An 18343-nucleotide genomic window follows, 5' to 3' on the forward strand; every position below is an offset into this window, starting at 1 on the left:
CTTAGTAATGTGTTATCAGAGTTTGTTACCCGGTTGAAATACTTAAGTTGTTTCTTGATAAAACAGTCAATGGGGTACCTTCCTAGCTCACCATAAACAGCCATTTTTGGTGTGAATTTTGAGAGACCAAGAATGAACCGACAAAATGAAAGATGGACATCCTCAATTGCAGACTTAGTTGTGCTTTCATCAGCCCAAACATCACTACCATATACAATAATTGGTCTTATCAGTTTGTCAAATAAAGATAGTTGGAGGGGTATGTTTAGTGAGTTGTCATAACCGAGTTTGCATTTCAAAGCAAAGAGAGCTTTCATCCCTTTATTTTTTAAATTATTGATACCCTCTTTATGTTTGCCATTAGCACTTATAGTTATACCCAGGTAATTAATTTGCTTAACTATGGCAATTTCTTTTTCAGCGAAGAAGAATATATTATTGCTCAGGGCTCTGTTTGATTTATTGAATACAATAACCTTTGTTTTCTCTGTATTAACAGCCAGGCGCCATTTTGATATATATTTATTTAAGTTGTCTAAACAGTTTTGTAGCCCCCTAGCAGATTTAGATAAAATGACAACATCATCTGCATATAGGAGACAACTTACTTTTAAATTATCAAGAACCGGGGAGTCACAGTTTTCAGAGTTGAAACAGTCAGGTAGATCATTTAAGAAAATGTTAAAAATAGTAGGGCTAAGATTGCACCCTTGTCTGACTCCAACTGTTGATTTAAAGCTCTCAGTTAAACCCTCTTTTGTTTAGATACACTATAATTGTACTGGCATGAAATTATTTTAATAACGATAACCAGTAGAACCGATTCCAGTTTGAATTGAAAAGCTCTTTTGTCCTACTATATTTAAATGCAATTACCTTGGGGCTTGACCAACTTTATTATTTTATTCACAGGTGATTTTTACAAAGTTTGTCATCAACTGATGTTCTGAAAATGGAACAAACTTACTTGTAACAGAGGATACATGGTGTTATTTTGGGATATTACCCAAAGACCAGTCAACACATCAGCATTGCCAAAATGGTGGAAGTCCGCTGTGGTGGTTTGTTGTTCACCTCAAAGTTTGACTCTGGTAATTTAGCTCGTGTTGAGAAAGTCAGTCGTGATGATGAAGATGGTGATATGATTACAAGTCGTATTGGTGATCCATGTCCTATTCCTGATTATGAATTCAATGTTTGGACCAAACCAGACTGTGCTGGTACTGAGTATGAGAATGGCAACAGGTGAGTCTGTTCAGTCTGACTGAATCAACAGTTTAGTTAAATCTTACAATCATCATTGTGGTTGATGTGAGTGTCATGTAACACATACAACACATGTAAATGTTTACACACTAAATAAACATGCAGCCCTGCATGGTGACATGATGTGAATGTCATGTAACACATACAATACATGTAAATGTTTACACACACTAAATAAACATGCAGCCCTGCATGGTGACATGATGTGAGTGTCATGTGACACATACAATACATGTAAATGTTTACACATAGCAAATAAACATGCAGCCCTGCATGGTGACATGATGTGAGTGTCATGTAACAGATACAACACATGTAAATGTTTACACACTAAATAAACATGCAGCCCTGCATGGTGACATGATGTGAATGTCATGTGACACATACAATACATGTAAATGTTTACACACACTAAATAAACATGCAGCCCTGCATGGTGACATGATGTGAGTGTCATGTAACACATACAATACATGTAAATGTGTACACACTAAATAAACATGCAGCCCTGCATGGTGACATGATGTGAGTGTCATGTAACAGATACAACACATGTAAATGTTTACACACTAAATAAACATGCAGCCCTGCATGGTGACATGATGTGAATGTCATGTGACACATACAATACATGTAAATGTTTACACACACTAAATAAACATGCAGCCCTGCATGGTGACATGATGTGGATGTCATGTAACACATACAATACATGTAAATGTTTACACACACTAAATAAACATGCAGCCCTGCATGGTGACATGATGTGAATGTCATGTAACACATACAATACATGTAAATGTTTACACACACTAAATAAACATGCAGCCCTGCATGGTGACATGATGTGGATGTCATGTAACACATACAATACATGTAAATGTTTACACACACTAAATAAACATGCAGCCCTGCATGGTGACATGATGTGAGTGTCATGTAACACATACAATACATGTAAATGTTTACACACACTAAATAAACATGCAGCCCTGCATGGTGACATGTGAGTGTCATGTAACACATACAATACATGTAAATGTTTACACACACTAAATAAACATGCAGCCCTGCATAGTGACATGATGTGAGTGTCATGTAACACATACAATACATGTAAATGTTTACACACTAAATAAACATGCAGCCCTGCATGGTGACATGATGTGAATGTCATGTGACACATACAATACATGTAAATGTTTACACATAGCAAATAAACATGCAGCCCTGCATGGTGACATGATGTGAGTGTCATGTAACAGATACAACACATGTAAACGTTTACACACTAAATAAACATGCAGCCCTGCATGGTGACATGATGTGAATGTCATGTGACACATACAATACATGTAAATGTTTACACACACTAAATAAACATGCAGCCCTGCATGGTGACATGATGTGAGTGTCATGTAACACATACAATACATGTAAATGTGTACACACTAAATAAACATGCAGCCCTGCATGGTGACATGATGTGAGTGTCATGTAACAGATACAACACATGTAAATGTTTACACACTAAATAAACATGCAGCCCTGCATGGTGACATGTGAGTGTCATGTAACACATACAACACATGTAAATGTTTACACACTAAATAAACATGCAGCCCTGCATGGTGACATGATGTGAATGTCATGTGACACATACAATACATGTAAATTTTTACACACACTAAATAAACATGCAGCCCTGCATGGTGACATGATGTGGATGTCATGTAACACATACAATACATGTAAATGTTTACACACACTAAATAAACATGCAGCCCTGCATGGTGACATGTGAGTGTCATGTAACACATACAATACATGTAAATGTTTACACACACTAAATAAACATGCAGCCCTGCATGGTGACATGTGAGTGTCATGTAACACATACATGTAAATGTTTACACACACTAAATAAACATGCAGCCCTGCATGGTGACATGTGAGTGTCATGTAACACATACAATACATGTAAATGTTTACACACACTAAATAAACATGCAGCCCTGCATAGTGACATGATGTGAGTGTCATGTAACACATACAATACATGCAAATGTTTACACACACTAAATAAACATGCAGCCCTGCATGGTGACATGATGTGAATGTCATGTAACACATACAATACATGTAAATGTGTACACACTAAATAAACATGCAGCCCTGCATGGTGACATGTGAGTGTCATGTAACACATACAATACATGTAAATGTTTACACACACTAAATAAACATGCAGCCCTGCATAGTGACATGATGTGAGTGTCATGTAACACATACAATACATGTAAATGTGTACACACTAAATAAACATGCAGCCCTGCATGGTGACATGTGAGTGTCATGTGACACATACAATACATGTAAATGTTTACACACACTAAATAAACATGCAGCCCTGCATGGTGACATGATGTGAGTGTCATGTAACACATACAATACATGCAAATGTTTACACACACTAAATAAACATGCAGCCCTGCATGGTGACATGATGTGAATGTCATGTAACACATACAATACATGTAAATGTGTACACACTAAATAAACATGCAGCCCTGCATGGTGACATGATGTGAGTGTCATGTGACACATACAATACATGTAAATGTGTACACACTAAATAAACATGATGTGTTAATGTGTTAACCCTATAAGTGCCATCATTTTCCCCCAGAAACTTAAGTGTAACATTTTGTCTGTTTTTATGTTTTCTATATTTTATTTCAATACTTTTATCCAAATAGGCAATTTCTACAAGTATTGATCAAAATTTTAGAAAAATCATGAAAAAATTATGGGTGTTTAAAATTTGTAAATGGTGGCAAAAGTTGATGTGATTGGATGATACTCCAGGGGTTTTTCTCGAAAAAAAATGCAAAAGGGAGCACTGCAATTCAGCGGTGCCACCAAGTGAGGGAGATAGGATTTTCCATACCAGGGTGTGAAGTTTTTGATAATTCTAAGTTTTAATGGAGCATTTTATGGCTTTCTTGGGCCAACATTACTATCAGACAGGTCACAGTTGAAGACTCACATGTATGCGCCAGAATATGAATAACAAATATTGATTCTAAATCAGTATCTTTGAAAAGTTTCATTTACCGGTAGTTCTGTTTTATGCTGGGACAACTATGCCCACTGTCGCTTTCCTATGAGGACATTTGTCAACAGTCTAGCAACCCTGTGCCTTATTAGACAGTGACCTGTAAAACAAATTTTCGTAATTGTTGCTGATAAAAAATACTAATATGTGTGTGTGGCATTTGGCACCAAACAATCAGCAAACATATGTACTCAATAATCATCATTTAATGGAATGAATACTGTGTGCTACAGGAACAACATTTTTTGTTTATGATAAACCATTATTTACTGTATTCATCAAAATATATTTAAATATTACGTGTTCTCATCCATATTGTATCTATAAATTGTCATCTTTTCTTCTTCTATAGTTTTTCTCTAGTAAGTCATAAATCCATAAATACCATGACTTTGTGACAGATCTTATCGATTATTGATTGATTTGACCTGTGACCTTTATTTATGTGAGGCTTTGGATTAGTCCCTAGATATCAGTTATTTCTTAGTTACCATAGAATGGATTGTGTATCACTACGGGTGGTCTCTTTGCTGTCATGGTATGAACAGTTCACTTTATACTTGCAATTGTAAAGTGGGATACAACTTCATCATATGTGTTACTCAATAGCAGTCTAGATATAACAACAAAGTTGAAATAAATACAGTACATGTATTTTTCTACAAACTGTACATAAATTTGAGTTTGATAGTGTACAGCTATGTAATGTTGGTACACTTCCAATACAACTAAAAATATGTGGCTTACATTTTGTGTTGCTATTGGAAATATACTTATTCAGTAAATATACAACTTTGTATGTTTACCTTAGGACACTAGAGAATACAGCAATATACAACTACGACAGACATCAAACATCAGTATGCAGGTGCATGCAATAAATCTAAACCATCTATGTCACATTTTTTCCAGTAGTAATAGACGCTACATCCACTCTTTTGTAATGTAGCATGTCAATAGAAGCTGCATCCACTCTGTTGCGATGTACCATTTTAATAGAAGCTACATCTACTCTGTTGTAATGTACCATTTTAATAGAAGCTGCATCCACTCTGTTGTAATGTACCATTTTAATAGAAGCTACATCTACTCTGTTGTAATGTACCATTTTAATAGAAGCTGCATCCACTCTGTTGTAATGTACCATTTTAATAGAAGCTGCATCTACTCTGTTGCAATGTACCATTTTAATAGAAGCTGCATCCACTCTGTTGCAATGTACCATTTTAATAGAAGCTGCATCCACTTAGTTGTAATGTACCATTTTAATAGAAGCTACATCTACTCTGTTACAATGTACCATTTTAATAGAAGCTGCATCCACTCTGCTGCAATGTACCATTTTAATAGAAGCTGCATCCACTCTGTTGCAATGTACCATTTTAATAGACGCTACATCCACTCTGTTGTAATGTAGCATGTCAATAGAAGCTGCATCCACTCTGTTGCGATGTACCATTTTAATAGAAGCTACATCCAATATACCATTTTAATAGAAGCTGCATCCACTCTGTTGCAATGTACCATTTTAATAGAAGCTGCATCCACTCTGTTGCAATGTACCATTTTAATAGAAGCTACATCCACTCTGTTGCATTGTACCATTTTAATAGAAGCTGCATCCACTCTGTTGCAATGTACCATTTTAATAGAAGCTGCATCCACTTAGTTGCAATGTACTATTTTAATAGAAGCTACATCCACTCTGTTGCAATGTACTATTTTAATAGAAGCTGCAACCACTCTGTTGCAATGTATCATTTTAATAGAAGCTGCATCCACTCTGTTGCAATGTACCAATTTAATAGAAGCTGCATCCACTTAGTTGCAATGTACCATTTTAATAGAAGCTACATCCACTCCGTTGCATTGTACCATTTTAATAGAAGCTGCATCCACTCTGTTGCAATGTACCATTTTAATAGAAGCTGCATCCACTTAGTTGCAATGTACCATTTTAATAGAAGCTACATCCACTCTGTTGCAATGTACTATTTTAATAGAAGCTGCAACCACTCTGTTGCAATGTATCATTTTAATAGAAGCTGCATCCACTCTGTTGCAATGTACCATTTTAATAGAAGCTGCATCCACTTAGTTGCAATGTACCATTTTAATAGAAGCTACATCCACTCCGTTGTAAGGTACCATTTTAATAGAAGCTGCTATGTATCAAAATCATCATGCTTTTTTTTGTTTACAGGTCATGGTTTTATTTTGCTGTCAAAGGTGGATATTCTGGTAAACTTTTAAAAATTAATGTGATGAACATGAATAAACAGGGCAAGTTGTACAGCCAGGGTATGTCACCAGTGGTCAGAACAATGCCGTGTAAACCACGATGGGAAAGAATACGTGATAGGCCAACTTATGAGGTATGTGTATTGTTCAATTAAAAAAAGTTGCAAAAGTCTGCTGGGCTTCCATTTTTTATACTGGTTGTTCAATAATACTGTCAAATCTGTATTAGAAGCCGCATCCGTAATAGAGTCGCACCCATTTCTTTTGAATATTTGAGAACCAAAAATTCACCATTGCTCATATGTGTAGATTCTCTAATAGAAGCCACATTCCCTCTGTTGTACCATTTTAATTGAAGCTAATACAGATTTTTCAGTAATATCTGTATTTCATTGTGTGTTGTATGCTAGTATGCCGTGTCAAAAAGTTTGAATACAAATAAATGGATGTCCTATGGCTTTAGTTTTGAATTGAAGACAAAGTGATTAAGGGGCGGTAGTCATCGCCCCACGCATGCGCAAGATATATGGGTCTCATATAAAGAAAGATGGAGTACAAACTGAGACGTTACCAAGCTTTAATTAGCTATTTTTAGGTGATTTTAAGGTATCATATTGGCATTGGATTGTGGGAAAATCAATGTTTTTCAACACAAATGTCGCACATGTGCAGCGCGACGACCACCGCCCTTTAATACATACCGTACTCGTCCAACTTTAGTGCCCAGGGTACTCAGTTTGGAAAATTATTTTTTCAGGGGTGAACACTTAGTTGAACACCCATCTGGAAAAATACAATTTTCGGTCACCATGTGCCAGATTTGAAGGACTATTTTGTATTTTGGAGGAAAATAAACTACACTTTTATTAAAACCGAAACAGAAATGATCACAAAAAATATGCATATTTTATTACAGTATTAATTACATACCATCAGAATTTATGGTGTAAAATTATTAATCTGTGGGAAAATGGTTGAAATAAAGAGATTCATCATTATTTTTATTGTTGAATGTTATAGATTATACAAAAAATCATGATGCAAAGTAATTTCCGCCATGGTGTTTTTCTGAAAGATTTGTCATACAACTCAATTCAAAGTTAGCTGTCAGCTTATAGTGGGTAATTTCAGCCATGGTGTTTTTCTGAAAGATTTGTCATACAACTCAATTCAAAGTTAGCTGTCAGCTTATAGTGGGTAATTTCAGCCATGGTGTTTTCCTGAAAGATTTGTCATACAACTCAATTCAAAGTTAGCTGTCAGCTTATAGTGGGTAATTTCAGCCATGGTGTTTTTCTGAAAGATTTGTCATACAACTCAATTCAAAGTTAGCTGTCAGCTTATAGTGGGTAATTTCAGCCATGGTGTTTTTCTGAAAGATTTGTCATACAACTCAATTCAAAGTTAGCTGTCAGCTTATAGTGGGTAATTTCAGCCATGGTGTTTTTCTGAAAGATTTGTCATACAACTCAATTCAAAGTTAGCTGTCAGCTTTTAGTGGGTAATTTCAGCCATGGTGTTTTTCTGAAAGATTTGTCATACAACTCAATTCAAAGTTAGCTGTCAGCTTTTAGTGGGTAATTTCAGCCATGGTGTTTTTCTGAAAGATTTGTCATACAACTCAATTCAAAGTTAGCTGTCAGCTTTTAGTGGGTAATTTCAGCCATGGTGTTTTTCTGAAAGATTTGTCATACAACTCAATTCAAAGTTAGCTGTCAGCTTTTAGTGGGTAATTTCAGCCATGGTGTTTTTCTGAAAGATTTGTCATACAAGTCAATTCAAAGTTAGCTGTCAGCTTTTAGTGGGTACTTTCAGCCATGGTGTTTTTCTGAAAGATTTGTCATACAACTCAATTCAAAGTTAGCTGTCAGCTTTTAGTGGGTAATTTCCGCCATGGTGTTTTTCTGAAAGATTTGTCATACAACTCAATTCAAAGTTAGCTGTCAGCTTATAGTGGGTACTTTCCGCCATGGTATTTTCCTGAAAGATTTGTCATACAACTCAATTCAAAGTTAGCTGTCAGCTTATAGTAGGTACTTTCCGCCATGGTATTTTCCTGAAAGATTTGTCATACAGCTCAATTCAAAGTTAGCTGTCAGCTTATAGTGGGTACTTTCCGCCATGGTATTTTCCTGAAAGATTTGTCATACAACTCAATTCAAAGTTAGCTGTCAGCTTTTAGTGGGTACTTTCCGCCATGGTGTTTTTCTGAAAGATTTGTCATACAACTCAATTCAAAGTTAGCTGTCAGCTTATAGTGGGTACTTTCCGCCATGGTATTTTCCTGAAAGATTTGTCATACAACTCAATTCAAAGTTAGCTGTCAGCTTTTAGTGGGTAATTTCAGACATGGTGTTTTTATGAAAGATTTGTCATACAACTCAATTCAAAGTTAGCTGTCAGCTTATAGTGGGTAATTTCCGACATGGTATTTTCCTGAAAGATTTGTCATACAACTCAATTCAAAGTTAGCTGTCAGCTTATAGTGGGTAATTTCAGCCATGGTGTTTTTCTGAAAGATTTGTCATACAACTCAATTCAAAGTTAGCTGTCAGCTTATAGTGGGTAATTTCCGCCATGGTGTTTTTCTGAAAGATTTGTCATACAACTCAATTCAAAGTTAGCTGTCAGCTTTTAGTGGGTAATTTCAGCCATGGTGTTTTTCTGAAAGATTTGTCATACAACTCAATTCAAAGTTAGCTGTCAGCTTTTAGTGGGTAATTTCAGCCATGGTGTTTTTCTGAAAGATTTGTCATACAACTCAATTCAAAGTTAGCTGTCAGCTTTTAGTGGGTACTTTCCGCCATGGTGTTTTTCTGAAAGATTTGTCATACAACTCAATTCAAAGTTAGCTGTCAGCTTTTAGTGGGTACTTTCCGCCATGGTGTTTTTCTGAAAGATTTGTCATACAACTCAATTCAAAGTTAGCTGTCAGCTTTTAGTGGGTACTTTCCGCCATGGTGTTTTTCTGAAAGATTTGTCATACAACTCAATTCAAAGTTAGCTGTCAGCTTATAGTGGGTAATTTCCGCCATGGTATTTTCCTGAAAGATTTGTCATACAACTCAATTCAAAGTTAGCTGTCAGCTTTTAGTGGGTACTTTCTGCCATGGTATTTTCCTGAAAGATTTGTCATACAACTCAATTCAAAGTTAGCTGTCAGCTTTTAGTGGGTACTTTCCGCCATGGTATTTTCCTGAAAGATTTGTCATACAACTCAATTCATAGTTAGCTGTCAGCTTTTAGTGGGTACTTTCAGCCATGGTGTTTTTCTGAAAGATTTGTCATACAACTCAATTCAAAGTTAGCTGTCAGCTTTTAGTGGGTACTTTCCGCCATGGTATTTTCCTGAAAGATTTGTCATACAACTCAATTCAAAGTTAGCTGTCAGCTTTTAGTGGGTACTTTCCGCCATGGTATTTTCCTGAAAGATTTGTCATACAACTAAATTCAAAGTTAGCTGTCAGCTTTTAGTGGGTACTTTCAGCCATGGTGTTTTTCTGAAAGATTTGTCATACAACTCAATTCAAAGTTAGCTGTCAGCTTTTAGTGGGTACTTTCCGCCATGGTGTTTTTCTGAAAGATTTGTCATACAACTCAATTCAAAGTTAGCTGTCAGCTTTTAGTGGGTACTTTCCGCCATGGTGTTTTTCTGAAAGATTTGTCATACAACTCAATTCAAAGTTAGCTGTCAGCTTTTAGTGGGTAATTTCAGACATGGTGTTTTTATGAAAGATTTGTCATACAGCTCAATTCAAAGTTAGCTGTCAGCTTTTAGTGGGTACTTTCCGCCATGGTGTTTTTCTGAAAGATTTGACATACAACTCAATTCAAAGTTAGCTGTCAGCTTTTAGTGGGTAATTTCCGCCATGGTGTTTTTCTGAAAGATTTGTCATACAACTCAATTCAAAGTTAGCTGTCAGCTTTTAGTGGGTAATTTCCGCCATGGTGTTTTTATGAAAGATTTGTCATACAGCTCAATTCAAAGTTAGCTGTCAGCTTTTAGTGGGTACTTTCCGCCATGGTGTTTTTCTGAAAGATTTGACATACAACTCAATTCAAAGTTAGCTGTCAGCTTTTAGTGGGTACTTTCCGCCATGGTGTTTTTCTGAAAGATTTGTCATACAACTCAATTCAAAGTTAGCTGTCAGCTTTTAGTGGGTAATTTCAGACATGGTGTTTTTATGAAAGATTTGTCATACAACTCAATTCAAAGTTAGCTGTCAGCTTATAGTGGGTAATTTCCGCCATGGTATTTTCCTGAAAGATTTGTCATACAACTCAATTCAAAGTTAGCTGTCAGCTTATAGTGGGTAATTTCCGCCATGGTATTTTCCTGAAAGATTTGTCATACAACTCAATTCAAAGTTAGCTGTCAGCTTTTAGTGGGTACTTTCCGCCATGGTATTTTCCTGAAAGATTTGTCATACAACTCAATTCAAAGTTAGCTGTCAGCTTTTAGTGGGTACTTTCCGCCATGGTATTTTCCTGAAAGATTTGTCATACAACTCAATTCAAAGTTAGCTGTCAGCTTTTAGTGGGTACTTTCAGCCATGGTGTTTTTCTGAAAGATTTGTCATACAACTCAATTCAAAGTTAGCTGTCAGCTTTTAGTGGGTACTTTCCGCCATGGTATTTTCCTGAAAGATTTGTCATACAACTCAATTCAAAGTTAGCTGTCAGCTTTTAGTGGGTACTTTCCGCCATGGTATTTTCCTGAAAGATTTGTCATACAACTCAATTCAAAGTTAGCTGTCAGCTTTTAGTGGGTACTTTCAGCCATGGTGTTTTTCTGAAAGATTTGTCATACAACTCAATTCAAAGTTAGCTGTCAGCTTTTAGTGGGTACTTTCCGCCATGGTATTTTCCTGAAAGATTTGTCATACAACTCAATTCAAAGTTAGCTGTCAGCTTTTAGTGGGTACTTTCCGCCATGGTGTTTTTCTGAAAGATTTGTCATACAACTCAATTCAAAGTTAGCTGTCAGCTTTTAGTGGGTACTTTCCGCCATGGTGTTTTTCTGAAAGATTTGTCATACAACTCAATTCAAAGTTAGCTGTCAGCTTTTAGTGGGTAATTTCAGCCATGGTGTTTTTCTGAAAGATTTGTCATACAACTCAATTCAAAGTTAGCTGTCAGCTTTTAGTGGGTACTTTCCGCCATGGTGTTTTTCTGAAAGATTTGTCATACAACTCAATTCAAAGTTAGCTGTCAGCTTTTAGTGGGTAATTTCAGACATGGTGTTTTTCTGAAAGATTTGTCATACAGCTCAATTCAAAGTTAGCTGTCAGCTTTTAGTGGGTACTTTCAGCCATGGTGTTTTTCTGAAAGATTTGTCATACAACTCAATTCAAAGTTAGCTGTCAGCTTTTAGTGGGTAATTTCAGACATGGTGTTTTTCTGAAAGATTTGTCATACAGCTCAATTCAAAGTTAGCTGTCAGCTTTTAGTGGGTACTTTCCGCCATGGTGTTTTTCTGAAAGATTTGACATACAACTCAATTCAAAGTTAGCTGTCAGCTTTTAGTGGGTACTTTCCGCCATGGTGTTTTTCTGAAAGATTTGTCATACAACTCAATTCAAAGTTAGCTGTCAGCTTTTAGTGGGTAATTTCAGACATGGTGTTTTTATGAAAGATTTGTCATACAGCTCAATTCAAAGTTAGCTGTCAGCTTATAGTGGGTACTTTCCGCCATGGTGTTTTTCTGAAAGATTTGTCATACAACTCAATTCAAAGTTAGCTGTCAGCTTTTAGTGGGTAATTTCAGACATGGTGTTTTTCTGAAAGATTTGTCATACAGCTCAATTCAAAGTTAGCTGTCAGCTTTTAGTGGGTACTTTCAGCCATGGTGTTTTTCTGAAAGATTTGTCATACAACTCAATTCAAAGTTAGCTGTCAGCTTTTAGTGGGTAATTTCAGACATGGTGTTTTTCTGAAAGATTTGTCATACAGCTCAATTCAAAGTTAGCTGTCAGCTTTTAGTGGGTACTTTCCGCCATGGTGTTTTTCTGAAAGATTTGTCATACAACTCAATTCAAAGTTAGCTGTCAGCTTTTAGTGGGTAATTTCAGACATGGTGTTTTTCTGAAAGATTTGTCATACAGCTCAATTCAAAGTTAGCTGTCAGCTTTTAGTGGGTACTTTCCGCCATGGTGTTTTTCTGAAAGATTTGACATACAACTCAATTCAAAGTTAGCTGTCAGCTTTTAGTGGGTAATTTCCGCCATGGTGTTTTTCTGAAAGATTTGTCATACAACTCAATTCAAAGTTAGCTGTCAGCTTTTAGTGGGTAATTTCCGCCATGGTGTTTTTATGAAAGATTTGTCATACAGCTCAATTCAAAGTTAGCTGTCAGCTTTTAGTGGGTACTTTCCGCCATGGTGTTTTTCTGAAAGATTTGTCATACAACTCAATTCAAAGTTAGCTGTCAGCTTTTAGTGGGTAATTTCAGACATGGTGTTTTTATGAAAGATTTGTCATACAGCTCAATTCAAAGTTAGCTGTCAGCTTTTAGTGGGTACTTTCCGCCATGGTGTTTTTCTGAAAGATTTGACATACAACTCAATTCAAAGTTAGCTGTCAGCTTTTAGTGGGTACTTTCCGCCATGGTGTTTTTCTGAAAGATTTGTCATACAACTCAATTCAAAGTTAGCTGTCAGCTTTTAGTGGGTAATTTCAGACATGGTGTTTTTATGAAAGATTTGTCATACAGCTCAATTCAAAGTTAGCTGTCAGCTTTTAGTGGGTACTTTCCGCCATGGTGTTTTTCTGAAAGATTTGTCATACAACTCAATTCAAAGTTAGCTGTCAGCTTATAGTGGGTACTTTCCGCCATGGTGTTTTTCTGAAAGATTTGTCATACAACTCAATTCAAAGTTAGCTGTCAGCTTATGGTGGGTAATTTCAGCCATGGTGTTTTTCTGAAAGATTTGTCATACAACTCAATTCAAAGTTAGCTGTCAGCTTATAGTGGGTAATTTCAGCCATGGTGTTTTTCTGAAAGATTTGTCATACAACTCAATTCAAAGTTAGCTGTCAGCTTATAGTGGGTAATTTCAGCCTTGGTGTTTTTCTGAAAGATTTGTCATACAACTCAATTCAAAGTTAGCTGTCAGCTTTTAGTGGGTAATTTCAGCCATGGTGTTTTTCTGAAAGATTTGTCATACAACTCAATTCAAAGTTAGCTGTCAGCTTTTAGTGGGTACTTTCCGCCATGGTGTTTTTCTGAAAGATTTGTCATACAACTCAATTCAAAGTTAGCTGTCAGCTTTTAGTGGGTAATTTCAGACATGGTGTTTTTCTGAAAGATTTGTCATACAACTCAATTCAAAGTTAGCTGTCAGCTTTTAGTGGGTACTTTCAGCCATGGTGTTTTTCTGAAAGATTTGTCATACAACTCAATTCAAAGTTAGCTGTCAGCTTTTAGTGGGTAATTTCAGCCATGGTGTTTTTCTGAAAGATTTGTCATACAATTCAATTCAAAGTTAGCTGTCAGCTTTTAGTGGGTAATTTCAGACATGGTGTTTTTCTGAAAGATTTGTCATACAGCTCAATTCAAAGTTAGCTGTCAGCTTTTAGTGGATACTTTCCGCCATGGTGTTTTTCTGAAAGATTTGTCATACAACTCAATTCAAAGTTAGCTGTCAGCTTTTAGTGGGTAATTTCAGACATGGTGTTTTTATGAAAGATTTGTCATACAGCTCAATTCAAAGTTAGCTGTCAGCTTTTAGTGGGTACTTTCCGCCATGGTGTTTTTCTGAAAGATTTGTCATACAACTCAATTCAAAGTTAGCTGTCAGCTTATAGTGGGTACTTTCCGCCATGGTGTTTTTCTGAAAGATTTGTCATACAACTCAATTCAAAGTTAGCTGTCAGCTTTTAGTGGGTAATTTCAGACATGGTGTTTTTCTGAAAGATTTGTCATACAACTCAATTCAAAGTTAGCTGTCAGCTTATAGTGGGTAATTTCAGCCTTGGTGTTTTTCTGAAAGATTTGTCATACAACTCAATTCAAAGTTAGCTGTCAGCTTTTAGTGGGTAATTTCAGCCATGGTGTTTTTCTGAAAGATTTGTCATACAACTCAATTCAAAGTTAGCTGTCAGCTTTTAGTGGGTACTTTCCGCCATGGTGTTTTTCTGAAAGATTTGTCATACAACTCAATTCAAAGTTAGCTGTCAGCTTTTAGTGGGTAATTTCAGACATGGTGTTTTTCTGAAAGATTTGTCATACAACTCAATTCAAAGTTAGCTGTCAGCTTTTAGTGGGTACTTTCAGCCATGGTGTTTTTCTGAAAGATTTGTCATACAACTCAATTCAAAGTTAGCTGTCAGCTTTTAGTGGGTAATTTCAGCCATGGTGTTTTTCTGAAAGATTTGTCATACAATTCAATTCAAAGTTAGCTGTCAGCTTTTAGTGGGTACTTTCAGCCATGGTGTTTTTCTGAAAGATTTGTCATACAACTCAATTCAAAGTTAGCTGTCAGCTTTTAGTGGGTACTTTCCGCCATGGTGTTTTTCTGAAAGATTTGTCATACAACTCAATTCAAAGTTAGCTGTCAGCTTTTAGTGGGTAATTTCAGACATGGTGTTTTTCTGAAAGATTTGTCATACAGCTCAATTCAAAGTTAGCTGTCAGCTTTTAGTGGGTACTTTCCGCCATGGTGTTTTTCTGAAAGATTTGACATACAACTCAATTCAAAGTTAGCTGTCAGCTTTTAGTGGATACTTTCCGCCATGGTGTTTTTCTGAAAGATTTGTCATACAACTCAATTCAAAGTTAGCTGTCAGCTTTTAGTGGGTAATTTCAGACATGGTGTTTTTATGAAAGATTTGTCATACAGCTCAATTCAAAGTTAGCTGTCAGCTTTTAGTGGGTACTTTCCGCCATGGTGTTTTTCTGAAAGATTTGTCATACAACTCAATTCAAAGTTAGCTGTCAGCTTATAGTGGGTACTTTCCGCCATGGTGTTTTTCTGAAAGATTTGTCATACAACTCAATTCAAAGTTAGCTGTCAGCTTTTAGTGGGTAATTTCAGACATGGTGTTTTTCTGAAAGATTTGTCATACAGCTCAATTCAAAGTTAGCTGTCAGCTTTTAGTGGGTACTTTCAGCCATGGTGTTTTTCTGAAAGATTTGTCATACAACTCAATTCAAAGTTAGCTGTCAGCTTTTAGTGGGTAATTTCAGACATGGTGTTTTTCTGAAAGATTTGTCATACAGCTCAATTCAAAGTTAGCTGTCAGCTTTTAGTGTGTACTTTCCGCCATGGTGTTTTTCTGAAAGATTTGACATACAACTCAATTCAAAGTTAGCTGTCAGCTTTTAGTGGGTACTTTCCGCCATGGTGTTTTTCTGAAAGATTTGTCATACAACTCAATTCAAAGTTAGCTGTCAGCTTTTAGTGGGTAATTTCAGACATGGTGTTTTTATGAAAGATTTGTCATACAGCTCAATTCAAAGTTAGCTGTCAGCTTTTAGTGGGTACTTTCCGCCATGGTGTTTTTCTGAAAGATTTGTCATACAACTCAATTCAAAGTTAGCTGTCAGCTTATAGTGGGTACTTTCCGCCATGGTGTTTTTCTGAAAGATTTGTCATACAACTCAATTCAAAGTTAGCTGTCAGCTTATAGTGGGTAATTTCAGACAAATGTTTTACATTGAGTCATACACACACATAACAGTTAATTTCAAAATGTCACTTATAATTGTTGTTGTTCATCTTTAAATGATTATCAGAATATCAGAAAAGTTATTTCCTATTTTATCTCCACAGAATGTCGATGGTCAGTTTATTTTGTCATTTACATATCGTTTTGAATTCAAAGGAGGTGCGACATACTTTGCATTCTGTTATCCAATGTCATACACTGATTACCAAAATAAATTTGAGAAATTAGACGAACACTTTTCTGATTGCCAACTGTTTACACATGACAGGTGAGTCTTGCATTTGTTATGTTATGAATTGAATATTTAAATGTGTGCTATGGACACTTCCCATCATGGGAGTCAAACTCACAATCTCAGTACTTCTCAATAAACTAATCTTCCAACTGTCTGCATGATAGCAAGCTGTCTAGGTGATATTTACAAGTACATGAATAGAAACTGTCTAGATCTTGTTTACACATGCATGACATTTTGTTTTTCAGATTACATTCAAAATGCCTACCTGGCAGCCATTTTTGTTTTAATAAAATGCAGTTCCAGAGCCATATCTCTGACATGACATGATATTTCATGATCAAACTATATATATATTTCTTAAAATTGATAACTCATGCAGACTGTTACACATTTACTTGTGATGAGCATACATAGTCAGCTGTCTAGGTGATGTTAATAAGTACAGCATGTTTTTAACATTTTACCTTGTGTTTTTATTTCTTATCAGCGCATTCGTTTTACCACAAAATTATTCTCTGATTTAAAAATGCAAATAAATTGGAAGAAAATGCAGGTCATGACCCCTTAAATAATTATAAATATCATATTTAAATGTAAACCAAAAAATTACATTTACTGTAGAATGTATGTATGCTGCATCATTAAAATATGACGATAGAATTACCTGTCAGAGTATACGCTACTAATAGAGCAAATACTGTACAGTAATTACAGTAATAAAAAGCAGCACTTTAGTGTTATGTGCAAAATCTACTGTTGCTGATTAAGTTGCATGCAGGAAAACATTTGTTACTGGGTGTTAATATCAATTGAACATAGTCACTGAGAATTCTTAGAGGGAATCCAGTCATTTACAACATGTAATTCAATTTAGAACCACTTCACATTATAGCTTATGTTTAGACTGAATGAATTCATATAAATTGAATTAAAGAACTACTTGACATTAGTTTTTTACGTTTTCATTCTCTTAGGTGAAATTTCAATCAATTTGTGGTGTTCCATTAAGTTGTATTAACTATTGATTTGGATAACGCAAATGTTGCTTCTCTTGACAACTTGGATATTCTAATTTACTTAATTTCAGGTCTTTTTATGTTTAGGCTATGTTTGCTGAAGGCAGCAACTAGGATTTCAGGTCATTCACACGATCATTGCCACATTCAAAAACACAAATCACTTTGCGAATAGGCAAGGACACTAACAAAAGACACAAATTAGTTCTTTCACAGACTCACTAATTTCGGTAAGATTTCTAAGAACGTAATTCATCATATCTTGCACGGCTTCTTCAATTTGTGTGAGATCTTCATCACATATTACAGCCTTTCACATAAGATTTATTATGGTGACTCTGATGATTAAACAAAATGATTTAAAAAAATATCTTTTATTCTATTATCATGAGATTTCTATTATTATGTGTGTTGTATGTGTGTGTGAGTTGTTGTCTTGGTAGGGCACTGCATATAATGTCTGTTAAATTTTTTTTTATTTGCACTTTCTAATTGTCAGGCCAGTGGACAGTATATACTATCATCGTGAGCTACTATGTCATACATTAGATAAATTACGTGTTGATTTAATCACTGTTACATCATGCCATGGTATTACTACTGACAGAGATGAGAGACTGGACAAATTGTTTCCTGAAAAAGACAAACCAAGATCCCATAAATTCAAAGGCAAAAGGGTAAGTGAGGGCTGAAACACCAAATACATTCAGAGAAATACTCTGCACATTCAGAGAAATACTCTGCACATTCAGAGAAATACTCTGCACATTCAGAGAAATACTCTGCACATTCAGA

At 35.7% G+C, this 18343-nt stretch overlaps 1 protein-coding gene across 4 annotated transcripts in view; it reads left to right on the top strand.

The window, feature by feature from the left end:
* Window positions 1-18343, top strand: part of LOC100370536 (cytosolic carboxypeptidase-like protein 5) — a 57238-nt gene that overhangs the window by 8989 nt on the left and 29906 nt on the right. For all 4 annotated transcript variants that reach the window (XM_085492713.1, XM_085492714.1, XM_085492712.1 and 1 more), the window contains exons 3-6: window positions 913-1245; window positions 6588-6759; window positions 16399-16562; window positions 18048-18225. In XM_085492713.1, the coding sequence (XP_085348839.1) occupies window positions 1040-1245; window positions 6588-6759; window positions 16399-16562; window positions 18048-18225 (720 nt within the window). In that variant the 5' untranslated portion in view covers window positions 913-1039. The remainder of the gene's footprint in view (window positions 1-912; window positions 1246-6587; window positions 6760-16398; window positions 16563-18047; window positions 18226-18343) is intronic.

This window comes from Saccoglossus kowalevskii, chromosome 18 (genome assembly GCF_978046115.1).
Source record: "Saccoglossus kowalevskii chromosome 18, keSacKowa6.1, whole genome shotgun sequence".
Classification (NCBI taxonomy): Eukaryota; Metazoa; Hemichordata; class Enteropneusta; family Harrimaniidae; genus Saccoglossus; species Saccoglossus kowalevskii.